The following is a 24,635-nucleotide window of genomic DNA, read 5'->3' on the forward strand; positions in this document are numbered from 1 at the left end:
GTTGAATTATTTGGAGTTAATACTGACATTGCATTACTATGATAATTTCTCATAAATAAGTGCAGCGAAATGAACAAGAGGAGTCATTTGACATTTGAAGTTCTGTTATGGAGGCTCTGGTTTTCCTTAAAGTATTTCATAGATTTTTGGGGAGGAGAAAATAAAAACTGGTATCTTCAGGGAAAAAAAAGGAAAACAATTAGAATGAAGAAAGAACTTGCCATTTCTTTCTAAGAAAACCATTGGTAGTTTGATATACATATATATTTAAAGTGGTGATTATGCTTTCATTTCGTTATCACCTTTCTCTCCTGAAAATTCAATTCTGTCAATCTTCCTCAAAGAAAACAGGCAGCATTCACTACATCCTATGCCTGTCTTTTAGCACAAACATGTTTGTAGGCAAGGTAGGATAAAAATAAAATGTTTAAGAAAAATATAAAAACCTAAAACATAAGGAGGAAAAAAGCTTTTCATCCTGCCTATATAAAAACTCATCTTCTTACTGTAATTACACACACACATATATATTTTTATATATATGTAAAAATATATTTTTATATATAAAATATATATTATATATTTATATATTATATATAAATATATATAATATGTATATATATAATATATATATATATTTTTTTCCTAGTGGAGAAGAGTACTTCAGCTAAATAGTTGATAAAAAGAGAAAGGTATGCATAAAGTACTGGTTATGAGCTTTCAACTTGAGGTTTGTAGGCTTCATGGGGTAGTATATGATGTCTGTTGGCCCCAGCATCTACAAGTGTTCTTGTTAAGGTTAAGTGTCCTTTCTGAAGTGCCGTGGCATCTTAGGATATAAGTATATTTACAGTGATAATTCAAAGGTAATAAGCAGAATAATAATGATTAGCTCAAAGGAAATGTCCAAACCATAATAAATCATCATCAAAGCTTCAGACCTGTGCAAAAATTTCAATTAATTCTAATTTTTGAGAGGTGGTGCATTATCCTATTTAAATCCATACATCATCCTTATCTCTCATTCTGCCTTCGAAGTTCTGCCACATCTGCTCTTGCCAGGTAAAATGCTGAATAATTAGTTACTCTGCTTTAGCTCGAATAATTAGTTACTCTGCTTTAGCTCGAATAATTAGTTACTCTGCTTTAGCTCACAGAAAAAAATATGGATTCAGCATTCTGAATTCAAAAAATTATTTTGCACATGAACCTATATTGGATAAATACTCAAAATGTTCTCTGTTCTACTCATACTATTTAAACAGTTCTCCCAGTTCACTTAATGATGGATTATTGAGAATTTTTGTTTTCCCCAAAGCCTGCAACACTTTTGAGGTATGAAATTAAGTCCTCTTTTAGGAAAGCCATAAAACAATGAGATTTTGGAAATCCTGTTTAAGATGAAAGGTTAGCTGGCACACACAATTGCACAGTGATGATTGCTCTATATTTTGAAAAATAAACTATTCAAAGCAGGAATTTGGGAAGGTTGGACTGTTATAAAACCACATATATCACAGCACTGTTGTACTGGAAAAAAGGGGAGTGTGCAGTCAAAATCTCTATTACATTTTCCAAAGTATTTCAGTAATAAGAGGAACGTGGCATATATCAATTTTCATTTAATAATAGAGTCCAAATTAAATTCAGCAAAATATCTTTCTTTTTTTATTGTTTCAAAATAAATAGCAAGAAATTTGTGAACATAAGCAATAGCTACAGGCTTTCAAAACTGTTGTTTATACCTATATTAGAATGGGTAATCCAATTGAACTGTGATATATTTCTAGAAGGATCCTTTCAGAATTATTTAAATCTAAAACATTTCAGAGAAAAAATTATGCTGTAAGTTGCTAATTATCTAATACATAAACATCTTTTCAAACCAACGTATTCCCACTAGGCAACACATTATAAATGCATATATTACTTTAACTTAAAACCACACCACTAAATCACCTTTCACAGGAAGCATTCTGCACTTTACAGTAATATTTTTGTTCATTACTTATTTCCTCTACCTAAACAAAAACACCCTACCTGCTTTTTAAAGTAAAGAAATTTCTTTTGCAAACCTCAGTGAAAACTTCTAGGTTTTAGTCACTAATGTCCATGCAGAGAAACCTGGCTTAATTATAGTTCTTAGCCCCACCAGCAGCCATTTTAAACAGAAAACTGGTTTAGTTGTGTTGACAATCACATTTTAAACTGATTCTTTCCAGATGAAAAGATACTTTTTCAAACAATGTAATAAAAATGTAAACTCAGCTGTTTCACAGACATAAAAGTGATTTATATCACATGTACTGTGCTCATGGAGTTTTTCTTTTTATACAATGAAAGTTTTATTTTAAGGAAAAGTTAATAATTAACAGCTAGGAAAATTCCACAATGCAAAGAAGCCAGTTATAGGGGATTAACCACCCCCCTTTGCTCTCCCACAAAAATCAGCAAATAAACCTGGTGAGAAAATGATGTGATATTTGAAAATTTAAGAGTCAACTTTGGGATGATCCTTACCTTTGGTGGGAGTGGGGCACAACAGATTGGAAAGAGGCACCGGGAGGCTTCTGGGAGCCAAAAATATTCTATTTCTTGGTCTGAGTGCTGGATACATGGGTTCCTTTTTTTTTCTAGCTTATGAAAATTCACTGTATACTTAGGTACACTTTTCTGTGTTATACTACACTTCAGTAAAGAGTTCTAAAAAGAAATTACAAATTATCTTTGATAATAGCATGAAAACATTTTTTAGTGTAACTAGATAAATGCTCTCTTTTTTATAAATACTCTGAGGGACAGTTAGACCATCAACTATTTCCCCACAGAACTGTATGATTAGAGGACTTAAAATTATGCCAGTGGCTAATGATGTGCCCCACGCTAGTCCTAAAGAAGGAGAGAATAGGGCAATATTTTCCATTTAGGAGCGAGAGAGAAAAAGAAAGTGTATCTGAGGTCTGCTATCTGAAATCTTTATAAAAACTTGATCCTTTTGAAGGGACTTTAACAGAGGCCTGTAAAATTCATGTTTCTAGCAGCATTCTTCAATGGCTGCGAGTCTGTATTCTATACATCCAGTTCCCAATTATTCCTGTTAATGGGAGGCAGACCACAGGGGTAAGTGAAAACCCACAGTCAAGAGCTGTAACATACCCCTCCCTCATGAAAATGTTGGACCAAGTATTAAATAGAAATATTGGTTTGCGATAGAGTTGCTAATAAACTGTGAAATGTCCAAAGTGTAGGCAACTTCAGGGCATGCAAAGGACACCATCTAGCTAATGACTCCCTGAAAAATCTCAAATTGCACACATTAAGTGGATACCTTTATGTGACAAGAGCTTAATTTGTACATTTACTCCATGAATTTTGGTATTTAAAACTCTAACATTTAATCCATCAGCTTAAAAACCTTTACTACTTCCATTTCTTCAATATGATATTTCCTCTCTCATTAAAAAAGTTAAACAATTTATGGAACTAATTTTGGGTATCATGCATTCTGAAAGAGCACTCAGGTGCCCAATGCCACCAAGAGTTCCATCAAGAAAAAATCATTTTACAATGATCACAGATCCTACCACATGCTATACCCCACATCTTAAAAGCAGTCCTCACCACATATCTCTTCCTCAAACATCCCTCTCTGGTTCTTATTTGCTAATCTTTGTCTTCCTCTACTGCCCTTACCCTCTGAAATGGCGTCTTATACTGGCATTACTTTTTTATTATTTTTCCTAATCTGAGTATAACAAAAATCTCATCTTTAAGCACATACATAGGTGCACATGTTTAGCACAAACAAAGCTAAAAGCTCTGACTACAAACAGGCAAAAATATGGGAAAATACATTACGATCTGATCATCTCTGTATACCATGTGGGGACTGCAACAAGAGAATTTCCTCATAATGTGAAATCTCCCAATCAGCTATTTATTGAGAGAAAACAGAAATGGGATGTTGGGGGAATGAAGAAATAGATAAACAAATTGTTTTTGTCCCTGGAAAATACGGAAACACATGAATAATGGAAAAATATGAATTAATAGAATAAATGAAAGAAGCTCCAGTTCATGCCTCTAAGCACTGAGGAAATGTGGGGAGGAAGCTAACATGCTATCCTGTACCTTGCAGTCATCTGTAAGTAGAAGAAGCCTCTCCCATGAGCCTTCTCCCCTCTGCTCCTCCCAGAAAATACAACCAAAAAAACCCAGCATGAATATCATGATGGTCTCATACATGTCATGTTATTTGCAGTTAGGAGTTAAGGAGGACAAGCACATGATGAACCCAAAGTTAATGAATCAAATGTTTTCAAAGTTGATTGTGTACATCCCCAGGGTCAAATTCAATCCTCAAAAATCCACGTGCAGTTTCCATAGAAATAACTATAAACACCAAGCATAATAAAATAGCTGCAGTCAGTCTTTTTCTCTGTATTGACATATGGCCTTTATTCTCCTCTGGCATTTTCTTTCGAATGGCAAGTTTTGGCTTGGTTCTTTTTATACAATGAAACTTCGTCAACTCACACACACCTTCAAGAAACCTAGAGTGAAATGTTCATTTTGCAGATCAGGAAAAAAAAAAAAAAAAAAAACTTGGCAAGAAGAAGCAAATCAAAGAAGTTCATGAAACACATTTATTTTATTGGGCTATGAAAAGAATACAGACTTGGAAAGTGAATATGAATAATATTCATAGGAAAATTCAATGGAAAATACATAGTTAACAGAGATGAATTTGTCAATCAGCAAGCAATAAGGCACTTGCATAGATAAAGGTCTGTGGCCCAGGCTACTGTAGGTAAAGTACCATGCAGGCAATGAACACATATGATCAGAGGCAGATGTACAGAGTGCCAACAAGGGAGCAGAAATGAGTAAGAAGCTGTTTCCTAGTTAGTGATGTTCACTTTTTCAGTTCTCTCCAGGAGTGTTTTCATTTCCTCAAAAGAAGGGGAAAAATTAACTCTCACTTTATTAAGTTTTAATAACATGAATTGCAATGAGTCTTTTAATAGACACACCACCAATATGTAAATGCTGTTTCAGACTGAAACAGGATTAGAAAATATGACTATGTAATGCGTCAAACATTTTATTGTACAGCTGCTTATTGATGATATATATATAAACATCCCAAGCTGGGAGTGGTGGCTCATGCCTGTAAGCCCAGCACGTTGGGAGGCCAAGGTGGGCGGATCACCTGAGGTCAGGAGTTTGAGACCAGCCTGACCAACATGGTCAAACCCTGTCTCCACCAAAAACACAAAAATTAGCCAGGTGTGGGTGGCGCGTGCCTGTAATACCAGCTACTTGGGAGACTGAGACAGGAGAATCGCTTGAATCCGGGAGGCAGAGGTTGCAGTGAGCTGAGATCACACCACTGCACTCCAGCCTGGGTGACAGAGCAAGACTCCATTTAAAAAAAAAAAAAAATCCTAGTAAATAAGACTCTTCTCCAAGGAGTAAAAATTAAAGGGTTGTTTGTGTTAATGGCTCAGGGCATATATGAAATTGACTCGAAAGTAAAAATATTAAAATCTCATAAATTTCAAATAATTGAAATTTTACTGACAGGATTAATTTATGGATTTTACTACATGCATTTTTATCATTTGCTATGCTTTTACGACTTGGTGGCCACTAGACCATGCTAGTAAAAACTTTATTTATTATGACTTTCTCAATTAAGGGGAAATGAGGGAATTCCCAGACCACCCTAATAAGAGTATAGACCTTATAATAACTTTAAAGATACTGTTAAAAGAAAGTCTATATAAATTGCTCTTTTTGTTATGGAGGCTTTAGAGAACATTTCTCTTTAAAAATCAAAATTAGAATATGATTTTAAAATGCTACTGAAAGGTATACAGCATTAGAAAAATGATTTCAACTTCGTTATTAAGGTCTTAGGGATCATAAGTAAAGTAGCTCCTTTGGTCAATTTCAAGTTACAAGTCAACCAGTCCACTCTGATCATCATGTTGCTCAGGGCAGAGGTTTGTTGTACCACATGATTCTTTAGGTTGACTTCTGAAGTCCAGCTTGTTTGAGATGAGAATGTAGCATACCTAGCAGTACCATTCTTCTTGCCTAACAGATACCAACGAAGGTCCATACAGCTTGCAGAAAGTGTAAAATAAAATGTCAATCACTTAGACATGTGTTGCTTGACATTTTTGTGTTTAGTTTTAAAGGAAGGATGGATTTATAAAAGGTTGTTCATAACTTCTAGACTTTTAGTCACAGAAGCCCAAGGCTGAGAAAGGGCTTTTTCTAATACTGGGGCTACTGTGGATCCATGATGGACAGTGTGGATCTGTGAAGTGTCTGTGCAGTATTACTCACATGCCTTAAATAAGTCATCCTTCCTTACAATGACAGGTGGGAGCTGATTATTTGTCAGGCTGAGACTCCTGTCACAACCCCTAAGGAAGCAGGAACCAAACCCATAGTACGAATCGGAGAACCATATCAGTACTCTAAGCTGTGCCTGAAAAGTAACAGGCAGCTCATGCAGACTAGCTTGCAAGAGGCAAGAGGATTGCGGGTAGAGGAAGTTTAGAGTTCAGATGCAACACAGCATATATGTAACCACCTCAGAACAAGAATAACCTAAATGCCAAGGAGTTGTTCCAGCTCATCAAAGTCATGGGAAATGTGATAAAGGACAACCATGGTGTCTGATTGACAGATGAAATGTCTTACTTCATTTGTTAAGAAAATGAAATGTTGCACAGTGGAAATCAGAAAAAGGGCCCACAAGTCTCTAAGAAGAGCTAACAGATTGATGTTCTAGGAACAGAATGAAAATGCCATAGATAACATAATTGCCAATTTACTGGCAATCTCTGCATGTCAAAGCATTATAGCGCCTTAAAATGCAGGTAATCATCACCACCATGAACATGATGCAGAAAGGAATTAAGAATAAGTTAAATCTATTGAGGAATAGATCACATTTTCCACTTCAGTAAATAAAAAAGACAGTATGGTAATTTATTTATTTATTTATTTCTCTCTCTCTCTTTTTCTCTTTCTTTCTCTTTCTTTCTTTCTCTCTCTCTCTTTCTTTTTTTTAAAAAGGACCAAATCTATCTTTAGACAGAGTTGAACATTTTAATATAGTTTAGTTCAACAAACTTTTGTTGAATTCCATCTAGGACTCAGGCGCTCCATCAGATCCCAGGGACACCAAGATGTGTACAATAGGATCCTGACCTTGGGGAGCTCACTACTTGCCTTCCAGTAAAGTGTGAATTAGCTTTAGATGCACACCTGGTATAAAATTCCTTGCTAAGACTACCTCTCAGTGGCGGCAAGATTCTGACATTTCCAGACCCTGTTTGGTCTATTCACATGTATGACACGCAGCACACTGTCACAAAAACCTGCCAAGATCCATGTGGACACTTAGTTCCAGTGATGAAATTGAAAACTGAGCTATTCAAATGTTCACACGTCGGCTTTGTCGGAAGAGAAACAGACTTTTCAAAGGGAAAGAGCCAATGCACTTTACTTAACTGCTTCAGGGAGCGGGACTCAGCGAGTAAGCCTGGCTTCCATTTCTAACTCTGCAACCACTTCCTTAGCAGCCTTTAACAAGCTGCTTAATTTTTTCCTTCTATCTATTTTACTCAGTGGACATAGGATCAGGAGATGGGTTAAGGTGGAGGAGTGTGGGAAAGCGAGAAGTAGTAATAGCTGATCTGAACCTTGCTAAGATGTGTTAGATTATTATAAAATTCTTTGTTTATTGGAGGAAAGATGTTAGGAAAAGAAATATTAGTGGTAATTATAACTAACATCAAATTTCAAAATATTAAAGTCTAGCATTGTTAATCTAACAATAGTTTGATTAGTTATTTTTAATCTCATAGTTGGATTAACTCTTTTCAAACAAGTAATTTTCCATTCATAGAAAGATCAGATTTTTTAAGACCTTTCAAACATGACATTCAAAATAAAGACAACAATCTAATGCTGTTGATATGTGGCTGAAGGCAAACGAGAAGAAAAAAAGGCTCTTTAAGACTCCTTAAAACCAGTTTCAGAAGAGTTTAAAATAAGTTCTGCTTCTCATCTCTAATAATGAATTTTTTAAAAAGCAGCAAAACAAACAAAAAAATTCAAGAGCTCTTCTTACATGTAAGCTACATGAAACAGCAGAAAAAGTTTATATTATAAGCAGTATGCTTTAGATTTTGCTTTGCTCTTATCTAGAAAGTTCATATGGCCCATGTAAATTCTATAGCAATGAATCTCTGAACAGTAGCATCTTCCTTTTCAAGGTTTTACTTACTTTAAAACCCCTGCTGTAAAACCTAATTTGGGGTAGCAGAGTGGAAGGGAGTGAGTAGTGGGACAAATTAAGGGAAGAGCATTAAAGAAATCAACACAAAAAGTTTTTATGTCGTTGATCCCAAACCTTATTTGAAAAGCCTGAATAGGATGAAAAGGTTTTCTCTATTCAGTAGTTTCACTTAATCCTCAGTCCAAACATTTGCCCCAATAAACATTAGATTATTTTTATGTTAGCTATAAAGCTGTCAGTCCTCAATAAACAGATATACTCCTGGTGGTTTTACCTTTGCTGTCAAAGAATTGTCAATATGTATACTGGCTTTTAAATTAAAACAAACACACAGAAAAAGAAATGTAAAATAGAGTTTAACTGGAGGCTGTTGAAATCCTAAATAAATGATGGTTCATATAGTCGATGGTGATTAGAAGTTCAATAAAATGTGATAGTAGTCTGTGCGTTGTTAGCGCCTTGGTGTCCTCTTGGTGGAATGCTGTAACCTCTCCTATTCAGGTAAGCCAGACCCCTACTTTAGTGTCTCTGTTAAATTTTATGTCTGATGTATCCATTTGTTCTAGGAAGAAAAACAAGTTCAATGAAAGGGACACTTTGAAGATTTTATTTCCTATGGGGACACTTTATTTCTGTCTGGAAAGTCCCTTCATAGTTTTGGTGGGTTTTTTTCCTGTAATTGAGAATGGTTATATAAGAAGTGTGAAGAAACCTGCAGGTATTGGAAATGCAAATGTATTTTCCAACTGGTCACATCTCTAACATTTTTGCAGTTGCTTTCAGAAGGATTTTTTCCACAAAGGCTAAAGAATCATGTGACTGAAACACTCATTTTTGCTCATACAGTCGTTTTATTGCAGAATTAAGTGTTTAGAAGGCCAGAGCTGGGTTTTTTTTTATGTAACTGGTATGCTGCCTAACAGAGGACTGTGTACACATGGGCAGTCACTAAATACCATTTGCTTGCTGGGACATAAGTATTCTTATAAGGCTGGTAAAGAAAATGACATCAATACAGAAAAGATGCAGATATCTTTTTGCAGCTGGAATAATGTTGTTTGCCCTTCATCTCCTTCTATATCAAAACACTTTGTACACTTCAGGGAACTATGTCTCACACCAGAGAGATTAAGAAATATTTAATAATGGGATTGTCCAGCATTACAAAAGGAGGTGTTCATTTTAATTTTCTGTCTGAAATGAGCAGCTCTTTTTCTTCTAATAGGGAGAGAAAGAGAGAGAGAGACAGAGAGAGAGAGAAAGAGAAATTGATTAAACAAACAAGATTAAAATAGGATATGAGGGACTTAGAAATGTAACCTGGGTGAATAAAGAGTTTGAGGACAAGAGAGCTAAAGGCAAATATATTGGGAATCTTCAGGTCTGAATGAATACTCCCTTTGTTCTGTACAATAAATGTATGATCTTCCCTGCCAAGGCTGAAAGAAAATGGATTTCCCCAAGAATGCCCCATCACTGGAGGAGAGATGGCCATCAAAAGCCATCATGCTCTGAGGAGGTGTAGCAAAAAGATTAAACATTTAAGACAGATGATGGGGTAGAGGAAGGAGTGAAGACAAGGATGTAGAAAGGTAAAATGCCAGCATTCTGAGAATGAGATCCACAAACATGAAAGAAGGAAATTGAGGGTGTCAAACTTAAACCCATGGTTTGTATCTTGTGGCCCTGAGCAATTTGGAGTTTAAGGAGAAAGATGGAACATTCTATTCACCGTGGTGGTGTTTCTCATATGTCAAACATGCATGACAGAGCCCATGCCAAAATATATCAAGTAGTGCCCCGGCATCCTGAAGAAACATTTGAAAAAATGTAAAGGTCATATTATAAGAAGAGTTTAGTGCCCTAACTGATGTCACCAACCAATTTGGTTTCTCAGTTTTCCATTTATTTTCTAAAGCTATAAAGTAGCCACTTAGTGAAAAAAGAAGAATTTATGTTTTTTTAAGTTTATCTTTTAAAATAGAGGTTAATATCTGGACCCAGGTTACCTGGGTTAAAATTCCTACAACCTATGAGAAATTGGACAAGTTACACAAACATTTTGACCTTGTCTGACTCATCAATAAAATAGGAAAAATTGTAGTTCTTCCCCTATAGGATTGTTCTGAGGACTAAATGAGAGCACTTAGCAAAGCACTCAGCACCTGGTAAGTTATTGTTTTAGTTGCTTAAAATAAATTTTTAAAAATGTTATTTCTCAAACCAAAAATATATGTAGTATTATTATTCCTCGAATAACTTGATTAACTAAGTACAATATTGAGTACCTACCAGCGAACACTAGAAGGATAAAACATTAAAAGTCATACTTTTAATGGCAAAAACTGCTATTACTTTTGCACCAATTTGACATTTTCAGGATTTCCATTTGAATTCTTTTTTTAAAATTTTGTTTTTGCAGATCTCAAGTCTCTGGTGAAATTTTCCATCTTCTAGTTTTTTGAACATAATTCTTATAGCTTTTTAAAAAAAGTCATTCTCTGTTAAACATAGAATTATCATAAGCTCTAGCAATCTCACTTCTGGGTATATACACCAAAGAACTGAAAGCAGAGACTTCAACAGATATTTGTCCACCAGTGTTCATAGCAGCATTACTCCCAAGAGCCAAAAGGTGGAGGCAGCCCAAGGGTCCACTGACACCTGGATATGAATGGATAAACAAAATGTGGTACATACATATAATGGGATATTATTCAGTCTTAAAAAGGAAGGAAATGATGATGCATGCTACAATACCGATGAATCTTGAAGGCACATTATGTTAAGTGAAATAAACCAGTCAGTCACAAAAGAACAAATATTGTATGATTCCACTTATATGAGATACCTAGAGTAGTCAAACTCATGGAGACTGAACATAGAATGGAGGTTATCAGGGGCTGTGGGGAGGGAGAAATGGGGAATTACTGTTTAAGGGTACAGATTTTCTGTTTGAGAAGATGAAAAGTTCTGAAGATGCAGTATTGATGGTTGCACGACATTGACTTTACTTAGGGCCACTGAACTGTATGCTTAAAAAATGCTTAAAAAGGTAAATTTTATGTTATGTATATTTTACCCAAGTAAAAATAAAAAAAATTAAAGTCCCAGTCTGATAATTCCAAAATTTGAATGACTTATTGTCTCTGCTTCTCTTGATGTTTAGTTAGTTGGTCTTTTTTATTCTAAGGCCCTGTAACTTTTTATTGAGTAGAGGACACTGTGCATAAACATTGAAAAGCCCCTGGATGATGGTGTTTTCCTCCAAAGATGGAAACATTTTTTTCTCAGCAAGCAAACAGATTACAGAAAATACCTTCATTTTGCTGAGGGTGGGTTTTAGGCTTCGTTAGGGAGAATTTACTTATGCTTTGTCCCTATTCCTGAGGCAGAGCTCTCACTCTTGGGAGTGGACATTCTGGGCCTCAACTGAAGACCTGGGGTGCTTACAGAGCCCTTCCACCTGGCTGGACTTGAACTCCAACCCTTGCCTCCTCAGCCTCAAGGGGCTACTGAAGTCTCTGCTCATCTCGATAGCTTTCCAACTGCTGGAGTTTTTCCCCCTAGGCTTCTTGGAGTTTCCTCCTGCTCATATGTGGCTCAAGAGTTGGCAAATGCCTCAAGGGGAAATTGCATATAGATCTTTGGGCTCCCTTCTCAGCAGTTTCCCTCTTCACCAGGATCTTTACTCCTCAGGTCTCAGCCATTTGGCATCCCTGAACACCAACCTACAACTCCCTCCTCAGCCCAGACGTGGCTTTGACTCTTTCCCCCAACACTTCCCACAAGACTTAGCAAAGCCTTTAAGTAAAAATCCTGGGTGAATGTGGAACTTACTTCTCTACGCTTCCTTCCCTCAGGTCTTGTAGCCTCTCATCAGTTCTGCCATAGCTCTACAACGCCTTCAAAAGTAGTTTTGTGTATTTTGCCTATTGTTTACTGTTATTTTCAGCAGGAGGGTTCTTCTGATGCAAGCTACTCTGTGGTGTCTGAAACCAAGAGTCTCTATAATATTGTCTTTCAAAATCCTAACTCAACCTGCCTCTTATTTCACTTTAAATGTTCTTTTGCTTTTACTTATTTCATTTTTTAATCGACTGGAGTATTTGGGTTTTATGTACACAGTTTTTGTCCCTCTGCTTATTAAACTCTAGACAGGAAGTGCTTTAAGGAGAACAGTAGTGAAGACAGAACACATTCAAAGCATGGAAGCAGACAGTTTGCATTTCACTTTGGTCTTCCTAAGCCTTCACAATTTCCCTAATTAGACCCTCTCAGTGCCATTCAGCATCATTTGCCAGCGGTGAAGTGCCCGAATCTAAAAACTACATGCCAAAATTTAATGCCTCACCTTCAGACACCTGCGTGGCCATGAAAATTATTCTATTGTATTCCTGAGATTGTTATAAAGATGTTACCCTTCTGGGGTTATAGATAAATTATCATGTTTAGAATCTTGGTCTTAATGATACCATGGGTGTCATAAATTTTCTTACTATCTGTTTTGATTTGATTACACATTTTTAAATATTACTATGTCCAGAATAGCTAAGTATATGAAACTAGTAATTATTCAATTAAATTCAGCAAACACAAATTGGGTGATGATTATATATGATTATATACAAAGAACTATGTGATACACTATAGGAGCCCCAAATATTATTTCATCAGAGTTCTACATATTTACATAACTATGAATAGTTACGAGTAATTGGCTACAATATAAGGTACTAAAAATAAAACTAGCTAACAATCATTATGTGTATATTTATATTCCATATATTAATACTGAGTGCTAGCAACACAATAAAGTAAGTATGGTTATTGTCTCCATATTAAAAATGAGAAAACTGAAGTACAATGAGGTTAAATAATTTGTCCAAGGTCCCAAAACTTCCAAGTGGAATTCTAATCCAGGTCTCTTTGATCCACAAGGTAAGTGTTGTTACAGAGGAACAAAGTGCTATAAGAGAACAGAAGGAGGAAATTATTTCCCCTTTGGATGATGAGGGAAGGCATCAAAGAGAAAACAGTATACGAGCTGGGCATCTTTGGATGACCGGAATTTCCACAGGTGGATAAAAGGGAAAGGACATTCTTGGCTAATGAATATGCGTGAGAAATATGCACAGACAAATTGTTTCAGGAGTTATAATTGTGCCAGAAGGGCTGGAACATAAGAGGCATGTAATGATATTGGGTGAGATAAAGCCTGAAACATTCAAACCAGAGGGTAAAAATTTTTCCAACACTTACTGGCAAAATTTTATCATCATATAATATCTATGGATCAGGAACCTGTGCATTGCTTAGCTAGGTGCCTCTGGAATGCCAAACACTAGAAAGTTATTGAAATTTCTTCTTACTCATCACCCACATCCATTGTCAAATCATTGTAAAGAGTTTAATTATCAGCATTTTTTCTCTCTAATGAAGTAATATCTTACCTTACACTTGTCAGTATCTCAGATTCTGTGGAAAAAGATAGAAGGTCTGTGGCAGGCTCTGGGAGAACAGTTTGAAAACAGGGTTGTAGACAGAGCCAGTTCATGGGGTTAAGGGGTGAACAGGTAGTTAAGAAACATTTTTGAAATGTAACACATATTTTATTTTACACATGAAGCCAGGTCTCTAGTTATCAATATGTCTTATTGCTTAATGAGTTATATTGCAACATTCTTTTAATTTTGATTCCTTTACAAATAGTGTCAATCTCTGGAAATTTTATTATTTGAATTTCAAAATGTATGTTGACCTGTTCACTGAAAATGTATAGAATACAAAATGGTACTTCTCCTTTTGGTTCTTGATTCTTCTAATATAGGACAGGTTTTATGTAAAAAAATTTAAAAAACTAATTCATTTAACAATAAACTCACAACCTCTCTTTAAGAGTTTCCAAAATGTATCTAACACTTTATCTCATTTTTTGTCATCACTGAGACTGTGACTATGTTAGATTTTTTGGTATCTTGTTTTCCTCTGAGTTCCACACAATGAGCTGTTTATCAGCAGGAAAACCAAGCCACTGTATAAGGCTGGCATTTTCTCTAGGATTAGGTGACTGTATCTTTACATACATTGTGATCATATGATGATTCTTCACTCCCATCTGACAATTCATCCAAGGAACATTGGTTAAATGCCTTATTTCATGTTTCATGAGGTTTTCCTGGTTATTACTAAATTCAACTTCAGTTAGGCCAAGACTCTAACAGGTGAAATAACCGAGTTAAGTTCACTCAGTGAGTCTTAACCTCACACTGTGTCTGGTAACTATTCTTTGGAGATGATTCTGTCCTAAGGACCGCAGGTCCAAACCTTGGTCTCATAGAATGATGGTGCCACATGTCAGAAGACATGTGTAATCTAATTTCATTTGCCTAAGACCTTTTTTAAACAAACAAACAAACAAACTAAACCTCTGCATTCTTTGAGTATTGATATCAAGATCAATTTTTCTGGGAATCCCACTAAACCCCTTTCTGCTGAAGTTTTCTTGTACATAGACCAGAAAAGTTGTCAGCAGTCATGCCATCCCTTTCCTTCCTCCCTAGATGAAATTTAGCCAACTGAGATGAGATATGTACAAGGCTTTGAACCCAAAGAGGGAATGGTGTAAATGTGAGGTGCTGCTTTTGTGATTGCTAGTACCACTCTTTTGTTATTGACAAAATAGGCAGCATATTAGAAGATGAGGAAGACACTGGATGAATCCTAGCCCCAACAAATACAGCTGTGGAATGTTGGGCAAGTCCCTTAACAACTCTTATTTGTTTCTTCACCAGAAAACTAGAACTGTACTCCTCATCCTCCTACCTGCTAGGGCTCTTAAGAGTATCAAGGAGGTCATATACATGGACACGTTTCACAAACGATAAAGGACCAGAATGGTAACAGTGGTTTTGAATCTAATGACCATCATAACAATACTGTCAGAATCTTCTCCCTTCCTCCAATTCCAAACCACCTGGAAGACCAGCGGGAAAGGCAAAGCTAAAATCATGAAACCAGCCCAAAAATGCATGAAGTCATTGATGAAAATAAACTATGAACTCTTTTAACCTTGTCTACGTCAAATCATGCCTAAGTTTTTTTCTACAATAAGATAATCAGGTATGGGTAGAAGAGTGCTTTTAGGAAGTTCTCTTTTTCCATTTGATTCGAAAATGTTCGGTTTTGACGACCACTAGAAAAAGAATTTTGGTTTTGGTAAAGCCATACTTTCTCCGTAATGTGACTGTACTTCTAGCCCATAAGAAAGCCAGAATAAATTAAAAGTAAGGCCTAAAAATATTTCCAGTGGGATATCCCCCATTGGCTATGGAATCCCACCTTTCCCCTCCACCTTGATTAACACTCCACAAACATGGGGAATATCTGCTCAGGCTCTGAATTGAGACACCAACCCTCCTAGAAGACAACAATTTCCACTCAAACAACTGGTCCTCCTTGCCTTCTTGTCAGCACCACACGCTGAGGGAGGCTGTGTTTGGTCTCTTAATCAGGCCTTGCTGACGGGCTGACATCACTGCAAACGTTTTCACTTACTCTTTGGCAACAGTTAAATCCTTGCCAAAGGCCAGTCAGTAAGTCGGAAAGCGTTGTGAGAGAGAGGCTGGGGGAGTCGGAGTGTGAGTGTCAGCTAGCAGTCTGTGGTGATGACAGCAGGGAGATCTAGGAGCTGAAACCATTTTAAAGGTCACTCTGTGGCAGAACAAAAGACCTCTGATTTAGAAAAGGAAACAGAACTCTGGGCCATTGAAGCCCTGGGATGCCGCCCTCTGAGCACTCTGCAAATTCATCATCTGCTCCCTGATTGTGAAGACTGGGGAGGAACTGTTACTTTACAACCCAGTACAGCTTCCGCCAGCAACTGTGTGGCTTAGCAGTGGTACAGAATAATCTGGTAAGATAGAAATGCCAAATAATGTATCCATGGTCCAACTGCCTGTTGTTTTTAAAACTATTGAAATAAGTCACTGCCTGTTCTTCTTCGGTATTCTTTCTCCTTACCCTTCATCCTTTAATTTTCAAACTTGAATTGCTAAATAATCTAAATTTAAAGTTCTTAGCTACATAGCATAACGTTTCTGTAAAAAGAGATTACATATACTTGATGACTAAAAATTTATGAATATTCATATGTGGAAGCTAAAAAAGTTGATCTAATAGAAGCACAGAGTAGAATAATGGTTCCTAGAGGCTGGGAAAGGTAGTGAGAAGGGGAGAACAGTTAGAGGTGGATTAAAGGGCTGGGTGCAGTAGCTCACACCTGTAATCCCAGCACTTTGGGAGGCCGAGACAGATGGATCATTTGAGGTCAGGAGTTTGAGACCAGCTTGGCCAACATAGTGAAATCCTGTCTCTACTAAAGATATAAAAAATTAGCTGGGTGTGGTGGCGGGCACCTGTAATGCCAGCTACTCTGAGGCAGGAGAATTGCTTGAACCGGGGTGGGGGTGGGGGTGGAGGTTGCAGTGAGCTGAGATTGTGCCACTGCACTCCAGCCTGGGTGAGAGAGCTTTTTTTATTTATTTTTACTTTACTTTTATTTTATTTTTTAAAAAAGAGGTGGGTTAATGGGCACAAAATTACAGCTAAGTGGGATGAAAAATTCTAGTGCTCCATAGCACTGTAGGATGACTATAGCTAACAATAATATATTCTATACTTTCAGATAGCTAGGAGAGATGTTTAATGTTTCTAATACAAGAAATGATAAATGTTTGAGGTGATGGATCTGTTAATTACTTTGATTTCATCACCATACACTGCATGTACTGAAGTGTCACTATATACCCCATAAATCTGTACAACTATGTCAATTTAAAAAATCAATTAAAATGTATGAGTATGATATACTAAAGTTAACAAACCATTTTTAAAAGAAACACAGATTATTTAATAATAATAGTAGTATGTCCATGCCTGAATTAAGATAATCTCTTCTCACATTTTCTTTCCAAATCAGGAGAAGACTTGGAAGAAGAAAATGTCTTCAGCCTATGGAAGCCATATTCTAGACCTAGGTCCATTGCTTTTAAGGCATGCCAGATAAATTTGCTATAGTTTATTCTCCAAATTCTAACTTATTCTATTACTTTTTTCTTGTCCCCCAACCCCCAACCCCTTTTTTTCTAGCTAAAGAGGAAACTTGCTGCAGCATCATTAAAAAGCCAAGGCAGGCCATGGCTGAACTCTGGCAGTGTGGGAGCAAGAGCGGCTGGGACTCTCTGCTTTCCTTGTCATCACCACATAAAAACAAGGGAGCACTCGAGGGAGGTCCAGTGGGTACCAGGAAGGGCCTCTTTGCTAAAACAAAAAGAAGGGGAGTGAAGGCAGTCAAGGCACCACTCACGGAACTCATCACAGAAGTCATAGTGCACATTTGGTGCCTACCATAAAAGGAACTTGGGCAAACCAGGCTTACAAACTCAATCAACACCCAATAATTGACACAAAATGAATCTGCATGGCAGATTATCTGCTCAGGGGTCTGAGATGTAGATCTCATCTGAGCGAAGACTCAGCCAGATGTGAACTCCACCGGATCTGTAGTCTGATAAAAGCAACCAGCCCCAGGATCAGGCAACAGTGATGTCAGAACCATCCACTGCATTCCAGCTTGGCAATGCTGGGTGGATGAATTGGTCTCTGTTAGATGGTGCAGGAGAGTTGAGAGGGGAGAGAAAAAGCAGCAGCAACTACTGGGCTTCATGAAGTTGGAATTTTGTTAAGTTGGAAGTTTAGGAGGAGGATGATGATTGGTCAAATAATTAGATTCATGGCTGTGGGAAGAGTCAGCTCTTCCATTGTTTCTTCAAACCAATATCCCCCCACCCACACTTCCACATGAGGGTGAGGGACGGTTTCCAGAGACTACTTTGCTCAGGGGGTTTTCTACAGGGACAGGTCTTTCTATTTTCAGACAGCCTATTTTCATGGCTTTAAAACCACCCAGCCATGTTAGATTAGGTAAACCACTTTTTGAAAAGTAGACCCACTAAGACACTGAATTGAGCCAAACACCTTGGAGTCCACTGATAAAAAGAAAATGTCCAAATCTTACTAAGTTGTAGAGCTGTGGGCATCCCACTTCCTTTGTCTGTGTCACAAGCCACTCATTCCCCTTCTTAATGAAAACAAGAGGGAGTGATTATACCTCCTGGGGCTGTGCCATTTGTGCCGTCTGAAAGGCACTTAAATGAGTGGCACATTATCTCACACATCTGGAGTTTACCAAATTAGCCAATTATGCTCGAGCTCATAAAACGAGGCCTTAAATGTAATTTAACTAGAAAATATTATAATCACCAAGTGGTCTGATTGTAAGATGATACCTGGGGCAGCATCAGTGGTTACAGAAAACAAATCGTGAAACTAAACACAGTTCAAATGCCCCCCAAATGCAACCACATATTTTCTACAGCAATACTTTCTGAAGAATACCATATTTCTGAAGGCACCAGCAATCAACATGTTTCTCATTTGAAGCTAAGCTTAATCTGACCTAGTTGTTTCCTAGTTATTTGCCTTGAGCAAACCAATGCCCAAGAATTTTTCACATAAGAGAGCTAAGGAACAAACAGGATGAAAATCGACTGACTGAAAACCATGAACTTATCAGAAATACAGAGCTAATTATAAAGGATGGGGCAATGATTAGATTGAGTCTTGAGTTGCCAGAGCTTTGTAGTGCTGCCTCAGAATCACCAAGATTTGCTTGACTGAACATATACTAGTCTCAGAGCTTTCGTACATTACTTGAAGGAGGATCTAAAGCTGCTTTAAGTCGCTGTGTGATTTGAGGCTAGGAATATCAAAGACTTCAGAATGGCCATTTAAAGATTAGCCATTCACAGCCATTATTTCCATATTATCTTCTTTCCAGCCAATAAATAACAAAATTTGATCTTCAGTGAAAGATCAAATACAGTCTAACGGAGAAACCATGGTTATACCTGCGTGGCTTTGGGTAAGTTATTTAACTTCAGTTACCTTATACAAAACATGGGCATGAGGATTCTATGTTGTGTTAATAGTGCTGTGTTGATAAAAATTTATGCAAAAAAATTCTAGCATAGTTCATGGTACACTGAAGAAAATAAATATTAGTTTTATGTCTTTCTCTACCTACATCACCAGAGTATCCTGAGTTCTGTTTAACTCCTATTTTTGCCTTATTTCAGGAAGAATGGCCATTCAAGCACTTTCAGAGGAGACAGAGTGGTAGATGGGAAGACTGTTCTGGGTTTACACTGACATAATATATAGTCCCCTCACCCACCTGTGAACATTTCAATCACTCTTTTTAAAGGAATAACAAGTACAAAAGAGACTAGGCCAACTTTCATAAGATGCTCTGAGATAAAGGGGAAGTGAGGCGTGATGCATGGACACATGGTAAATAGAGATATCTGCCACTGTTTGCCAGGTGAGTTTACAAAACCAACCCTATTGGTTTTAAAGGCAGCTAATTAACTAGGCTGTATCTTTATGTCTTCTGGGCTCACTTTATTACAGTAGAGGGACCTATTAGTTTATTTCTGTCAAACCAGACACAGATGAAAAGTTGTGGTGATCATGAATGTACTCTCAACAGTGATATTTCTTTACTGCTTCATTTTCTATGAGTTCTCTCTTCTGTGTTACAGAAAACAGTGTCTTTTGTAAAAACTAGCTAAGTATGAGAATTCCATATAATAGAAATCCTTACTTGGAGTTTGGAATGCCTCTCTTTTTAAGCTTTAATCTCACTTCTGTAAAGCTGTGTTGAAAAACCACGTCTTTCATAAGACATGGTTTTTATTAAAAAGTACAATGTATTTACGCTTTTTAAGAAGAAAAAAATGTTAGAAACAGTAAAGGGATTTGGACTCATGTGGTTGAGCTATTGTCTCTTGAAAGCAAGTGAATTCTGAGCAGAGAGGTGAGGAATTGCATCTCTAAGAATGGTGGAGAGAACCATTTCATTTTCTTAATGCTGGGGAAATGGGAGATCTGTGCAGATTTTAAGTGTATTAACAGATTTTAATGTTTTTAAATAAAAGAAAAGGACAAGCTCTCAAAACCTTTAACTTGGAGGAGATAGGAAAAACCAGGAGAGGCGAATTCTCCTAATTATGTCAACAGTCAAAATTGACTAGTGCTATCTTCCCTGCAGGCCACAGGCCAAACTGGCCTCTATGCACCTGAGTAGGAAAGACATCTTTGAAAACGGAGTGACTCTAAAAACTAAATAAGAAAGTCAAAAGAACTTCTTTGACTAGGGAAAAAAATTAATACAACATGTGTTAAAAGGCTTTTGTCTTCTTTTCTTCTCTTTCGTTTCTTTTTTTGTTTTTTCTTTCGTTTAACCCAGGGCTATGAAATGCTCTTGCTCTGTATAAAAAATAACAGGGAGCTTTTTATTTTGTATTTTAAAAAATATTTCCATCTCTAAGACTAGAGCTCTTTGGCTTTTGGCTAACAGCATGTCCAGATCTAAAGGCATCACAGGAAGAATGTCAATTTGCTCTAGAAGCAATTATACATACAGTATAGAAAAAGGCCAATTCCACTATGTAAGGACCACACATACTGTATGTTTGTTATATTATTTGATATCAAAGCAGAAGCAGAAACATCAAATTCTTCCCAAAACACACATGAATTAAAGATCTTGGCTAAGGAACTGCCACGTCCAATTCAGGGATATCTGTTACAGCTTACAGATCTCAGTAATGCTGACATTACTGTTTTGCAGGAAAGGGATACTTTCATTGGCTATGTAATAAACTATGATTTTCTTAACTTTCTTGTCATAATATAAAGGTTTATATTATCAACGTAGGGCATTTAGGTACCACATCACCAGAGTAATAGCTAAGAACTTGTTGACTTTTGTCACTAGGTGACCTCAAAATATTTAATCAAGCATCAAGATCATTATCATAACTTCAGAGAGGTTAGTCTATAGAAGAGTTATCATCTCTGTTTCATTTTGCATCATTATGATGTTCGTGTGATGACTTCCATTCATTTGTTTAGCATACTTACTGAGTGTCTCTACTCAGTGCCAAACACAAGTATAAGGAATACAGAGCTAATTGGGACATGACCCTTAGGAAATATATTCTTGGGGTGGGAAAGGGGAGATAGAAAATGAGCTTCACAAACCAGGATGGTGCATGGTATATTTTATATAGCATATGTAGAGAAAGAAAAGAGTGGGGGAAATAATTCAGCATATGATAGAGAAAAGAGGGTCAGGGAGGGTGAAATATGAAGTCACTTTTAAATGAAGAGGGATAGTTTCTAGGGGAGGTTTGGGGATAGGGTCCTTCAGGAATAAGGAAGAGCATGGTAAAGCCCTGAGGATGTGAGAGACCAGAGTGTGGCAAACCATCTGCTATTCCTAGAGCAGATCTGAGTATGAAGAAGGATCATGCCACAGAAGCTCTGCACACCATGACAAGAATCTTGAACTCCATACCATGAGGTATATTTTTATATATTTCCCAAATACTCTGAAGATAAAATAATTAAAACAGTATGATGCTGATATAGCTACAGATAGATGAATGAATGAAACAGAATAGGAAATGGAGAATCAAAATGGAAAATTAGAGGGTATATGTGTAGAAGTTTAATATGTGAAAAAGGCAGCAGCATTGGCTGTGTGTGGTGGCTCACACCTGTAATCCTAGCACTTTGGGAGGCCGAGGAGGGTGGATCACTTGAGGTCAGGAGTTTGAGACCAGCCTGGCCAACACGGTGAGGCCCCATCTCTACTAAAAATAAAATAACTAGCCAGGTGTGGTGGTGGGCACCTGTAATCCCAGCTATTTTGGGAGGCTAAGGCAGGAGAATTGCTTGAATCCAGGAGGCAGAGGTTGCAGTGAGCGGAGATTGTGCCATTGCACTCCAGCCTGCGTAACAGAGTGAGAGTCCGTCTCAAAAAAAACCCCCAAAGCAAAACAAAACAAAAAAAGGCAGCATTTCCAATTAGTGAGTAAAGGATAGATTTTTCAGCAAGTGGTGTTTGGACAATTGACTGACCATTTCAAAATGAAATTTAATTTCTATATACCACACTGCACATTAAAAAATTATCAGCTGGATTAAAAATTGTAATGTAAAAAACTACCAGAAGAAATGTTTATAATCTTGGGGTTAGAGAATTTTTTTTAATGTGACATCATTAGATATCAGGATGGAAAAGATAGATAATACAAAATCACAATCTTTAAAAATCACAAATTTCTGAAAGGTATAAGACATTATAGTTGTAAGACAAATGACAAGTTGGAAAAATTGTTTACAACCTACATAATAGTCAAAGGATTAGTATCTATAATACATAAGTACCTACAAATTAAAAAATCTAATCTAAGAGAAATGGGTAAAGGATACAAAATAGGCAATTCACAAAAGAAATGATACCTAATGATATGAAAGTATGCTCAATTCCAGTAACATTCAAAGGAATACACTTAGGACAGTTGTGTTTTTCATCTGTCAGATGGTAAACAGGAGATACATGTCAGTGACAGATATACCAAATAATGATTTATAATGTATTTGAGAGTGTGTGAAGAAATAAGAACTTTCAAATCTTAAGGGTATAAAATCAGTACATACTTTTTGGAAGGTAATTTGTCAACATCTGTTATATAAAACATGCATATCATTTGATCCTGTAAGTCCATAGCTAGCAATGTACTTTACTGTACCAATATATTAAAACTATAAAAATATATAAAAGTTATGTAAATATATATCAATATATACTATATATTAAAATATATAGATACACACAAATGTGCAAAGATAGTATGAAAATATTTATTGCACTATTGTTTATAATAGCAAGAATTTGGAAGCAACCTAAAGGTCTACCATAGAGATTAATTTAATAAATTGCAACATATAGATAAAATAAATTACTATGTTGTTAAAGAGAATATACTGGCATGGAAAGATATCCATAATACAAGTTTAACTGAAATAAATGATTAGCAGAATAGTATTTATAGTGCAACCTGGCAAGACAGGTAGTGATCTACAGCAGTTAAGAGCGTGGGCTTTAGGGTCAAGCAGACCTAGATTTGATTCCCAGCTCCACTACTCACCAGAAATGTGAAACTTACTAACTTCTCTGAGTCTTCTTTATCTGTCCAACTGGAATGGAACCCAACAGAACCTACATCATAAAGTTGTAAGAAGAATCCCTACTACATAATAGAAGCTAAATATATACTAATTATTATTACTGTTACATTTTTGAAAGATTATTATTTTCAATGAATTTTCTTATAAAAACAATTTCCAAAAGCAAATATAATATTCTTTGAAAAATTATACTGGATAGTTAAAACAATTTTTTTTATTATGCTTCAAATTCTGGGATACATGTGCAGAACGTGCAGGTTTGTTACACATGCCATGGTGGTTTGCTGCACCCATCAGCCAGTCATCTACATTAGGTATTTCTCCTAATGCTATCCCTCCCCTGGCCCCTCGCTTCCAACAGACACATGCACACATATGTTTACTGGATATGGTTTTTAACTGAATCTACACACTGAAGATAATTTTAGCCTATGTAAACAAATATTCTATTTATTTGATCATTTAATAGATCAGATAATTAATCGGACGCATCAATTTTTTTTTTCTTAAAGACAGTCTTGCTGTCACCCAGGCTGGAGTGCAGTGGCGCAATCCTAACTCACTGCAACTTCCACCTCTCAGGCTCAAGCAATCCTCCCACCTAAGCCTCCCAAGTAGCTGGAACTACAGGTGTGAGTCACTGCTCCCAGCCTTGATGCATCAATTTTTGATACAGATCTGTTTTATTTGTATATTCATAAACTAGAGTGTGAATGGGGAATGAATTTGGACATTGTATTACAGTACCAAAATAAAGAACTATTGAGTTTAGATAGCCTCAGTCATAGAAACTTTAAACAGCCCTAGTGGCATAAATTAAGAATTGTCCTCTAGTCATTAAACTAGTTATTAATATCTTCTTGTGGTAGTTTCCATTATATATACATCCAGTTTTCAATCACATTATTAGGAAAAACATAACAAAGTAGAAAGGTACCCTTTTAAGTATTTTGCCCCTAGTAAGACTAGGAAAATAAACCATTCGAAATGAGAAAACATGTTAAGTAGAAACATATTAAAATGGCTATATGAAGAATATACATACCCTTCCATTTGGAAAATCATTCGAAAGCTGTCTACCAAGCTTTTATAACTGTTTGGATCGGTTGCACATCTCTGAATCTGAAACCTAGAAGCAAAATCAAACCAA

At 36.5% G+C, this 24,635-nt stretch overlaps 1 protein-coding gene across 1 annotated transcript in view; it reads right to left on the reverse strand.

Moving 5' to 3' along the window:
- The window catches only part of SLC25A21 (solute carrier family 25 member 21), a 497,244-nt gene that overhangs the window by 110,308 nt on the left and 362,301 nt on the right, over positions 1–24,635 (reverse strand). The window contains exon 3 of the mRNA XM_003831781.6: positions 24,531–24,614. Within this exon, the coding sequence (XP_003831829.1) occupies positions 24,531–24,614 (84 nt within the window). The remainder of the gene's footprint in view (positions 1–24,530; positions 24,615–24,635) is intronic.

The sequence above is a fragment of the Pan paniscus genome, chromosome 15 (assembly GCF_029289425.2).
Source record: "Pan paniscus chromosome 15, NHGRI_mPanPan1-v2.0_pri, whole genome shotgun sequence".
Lineage (NCBI taxonomy): Eukaryota > Metazoa > Chordata > Mammalia > Primates > Hominidae > Pan > Pan paniscus.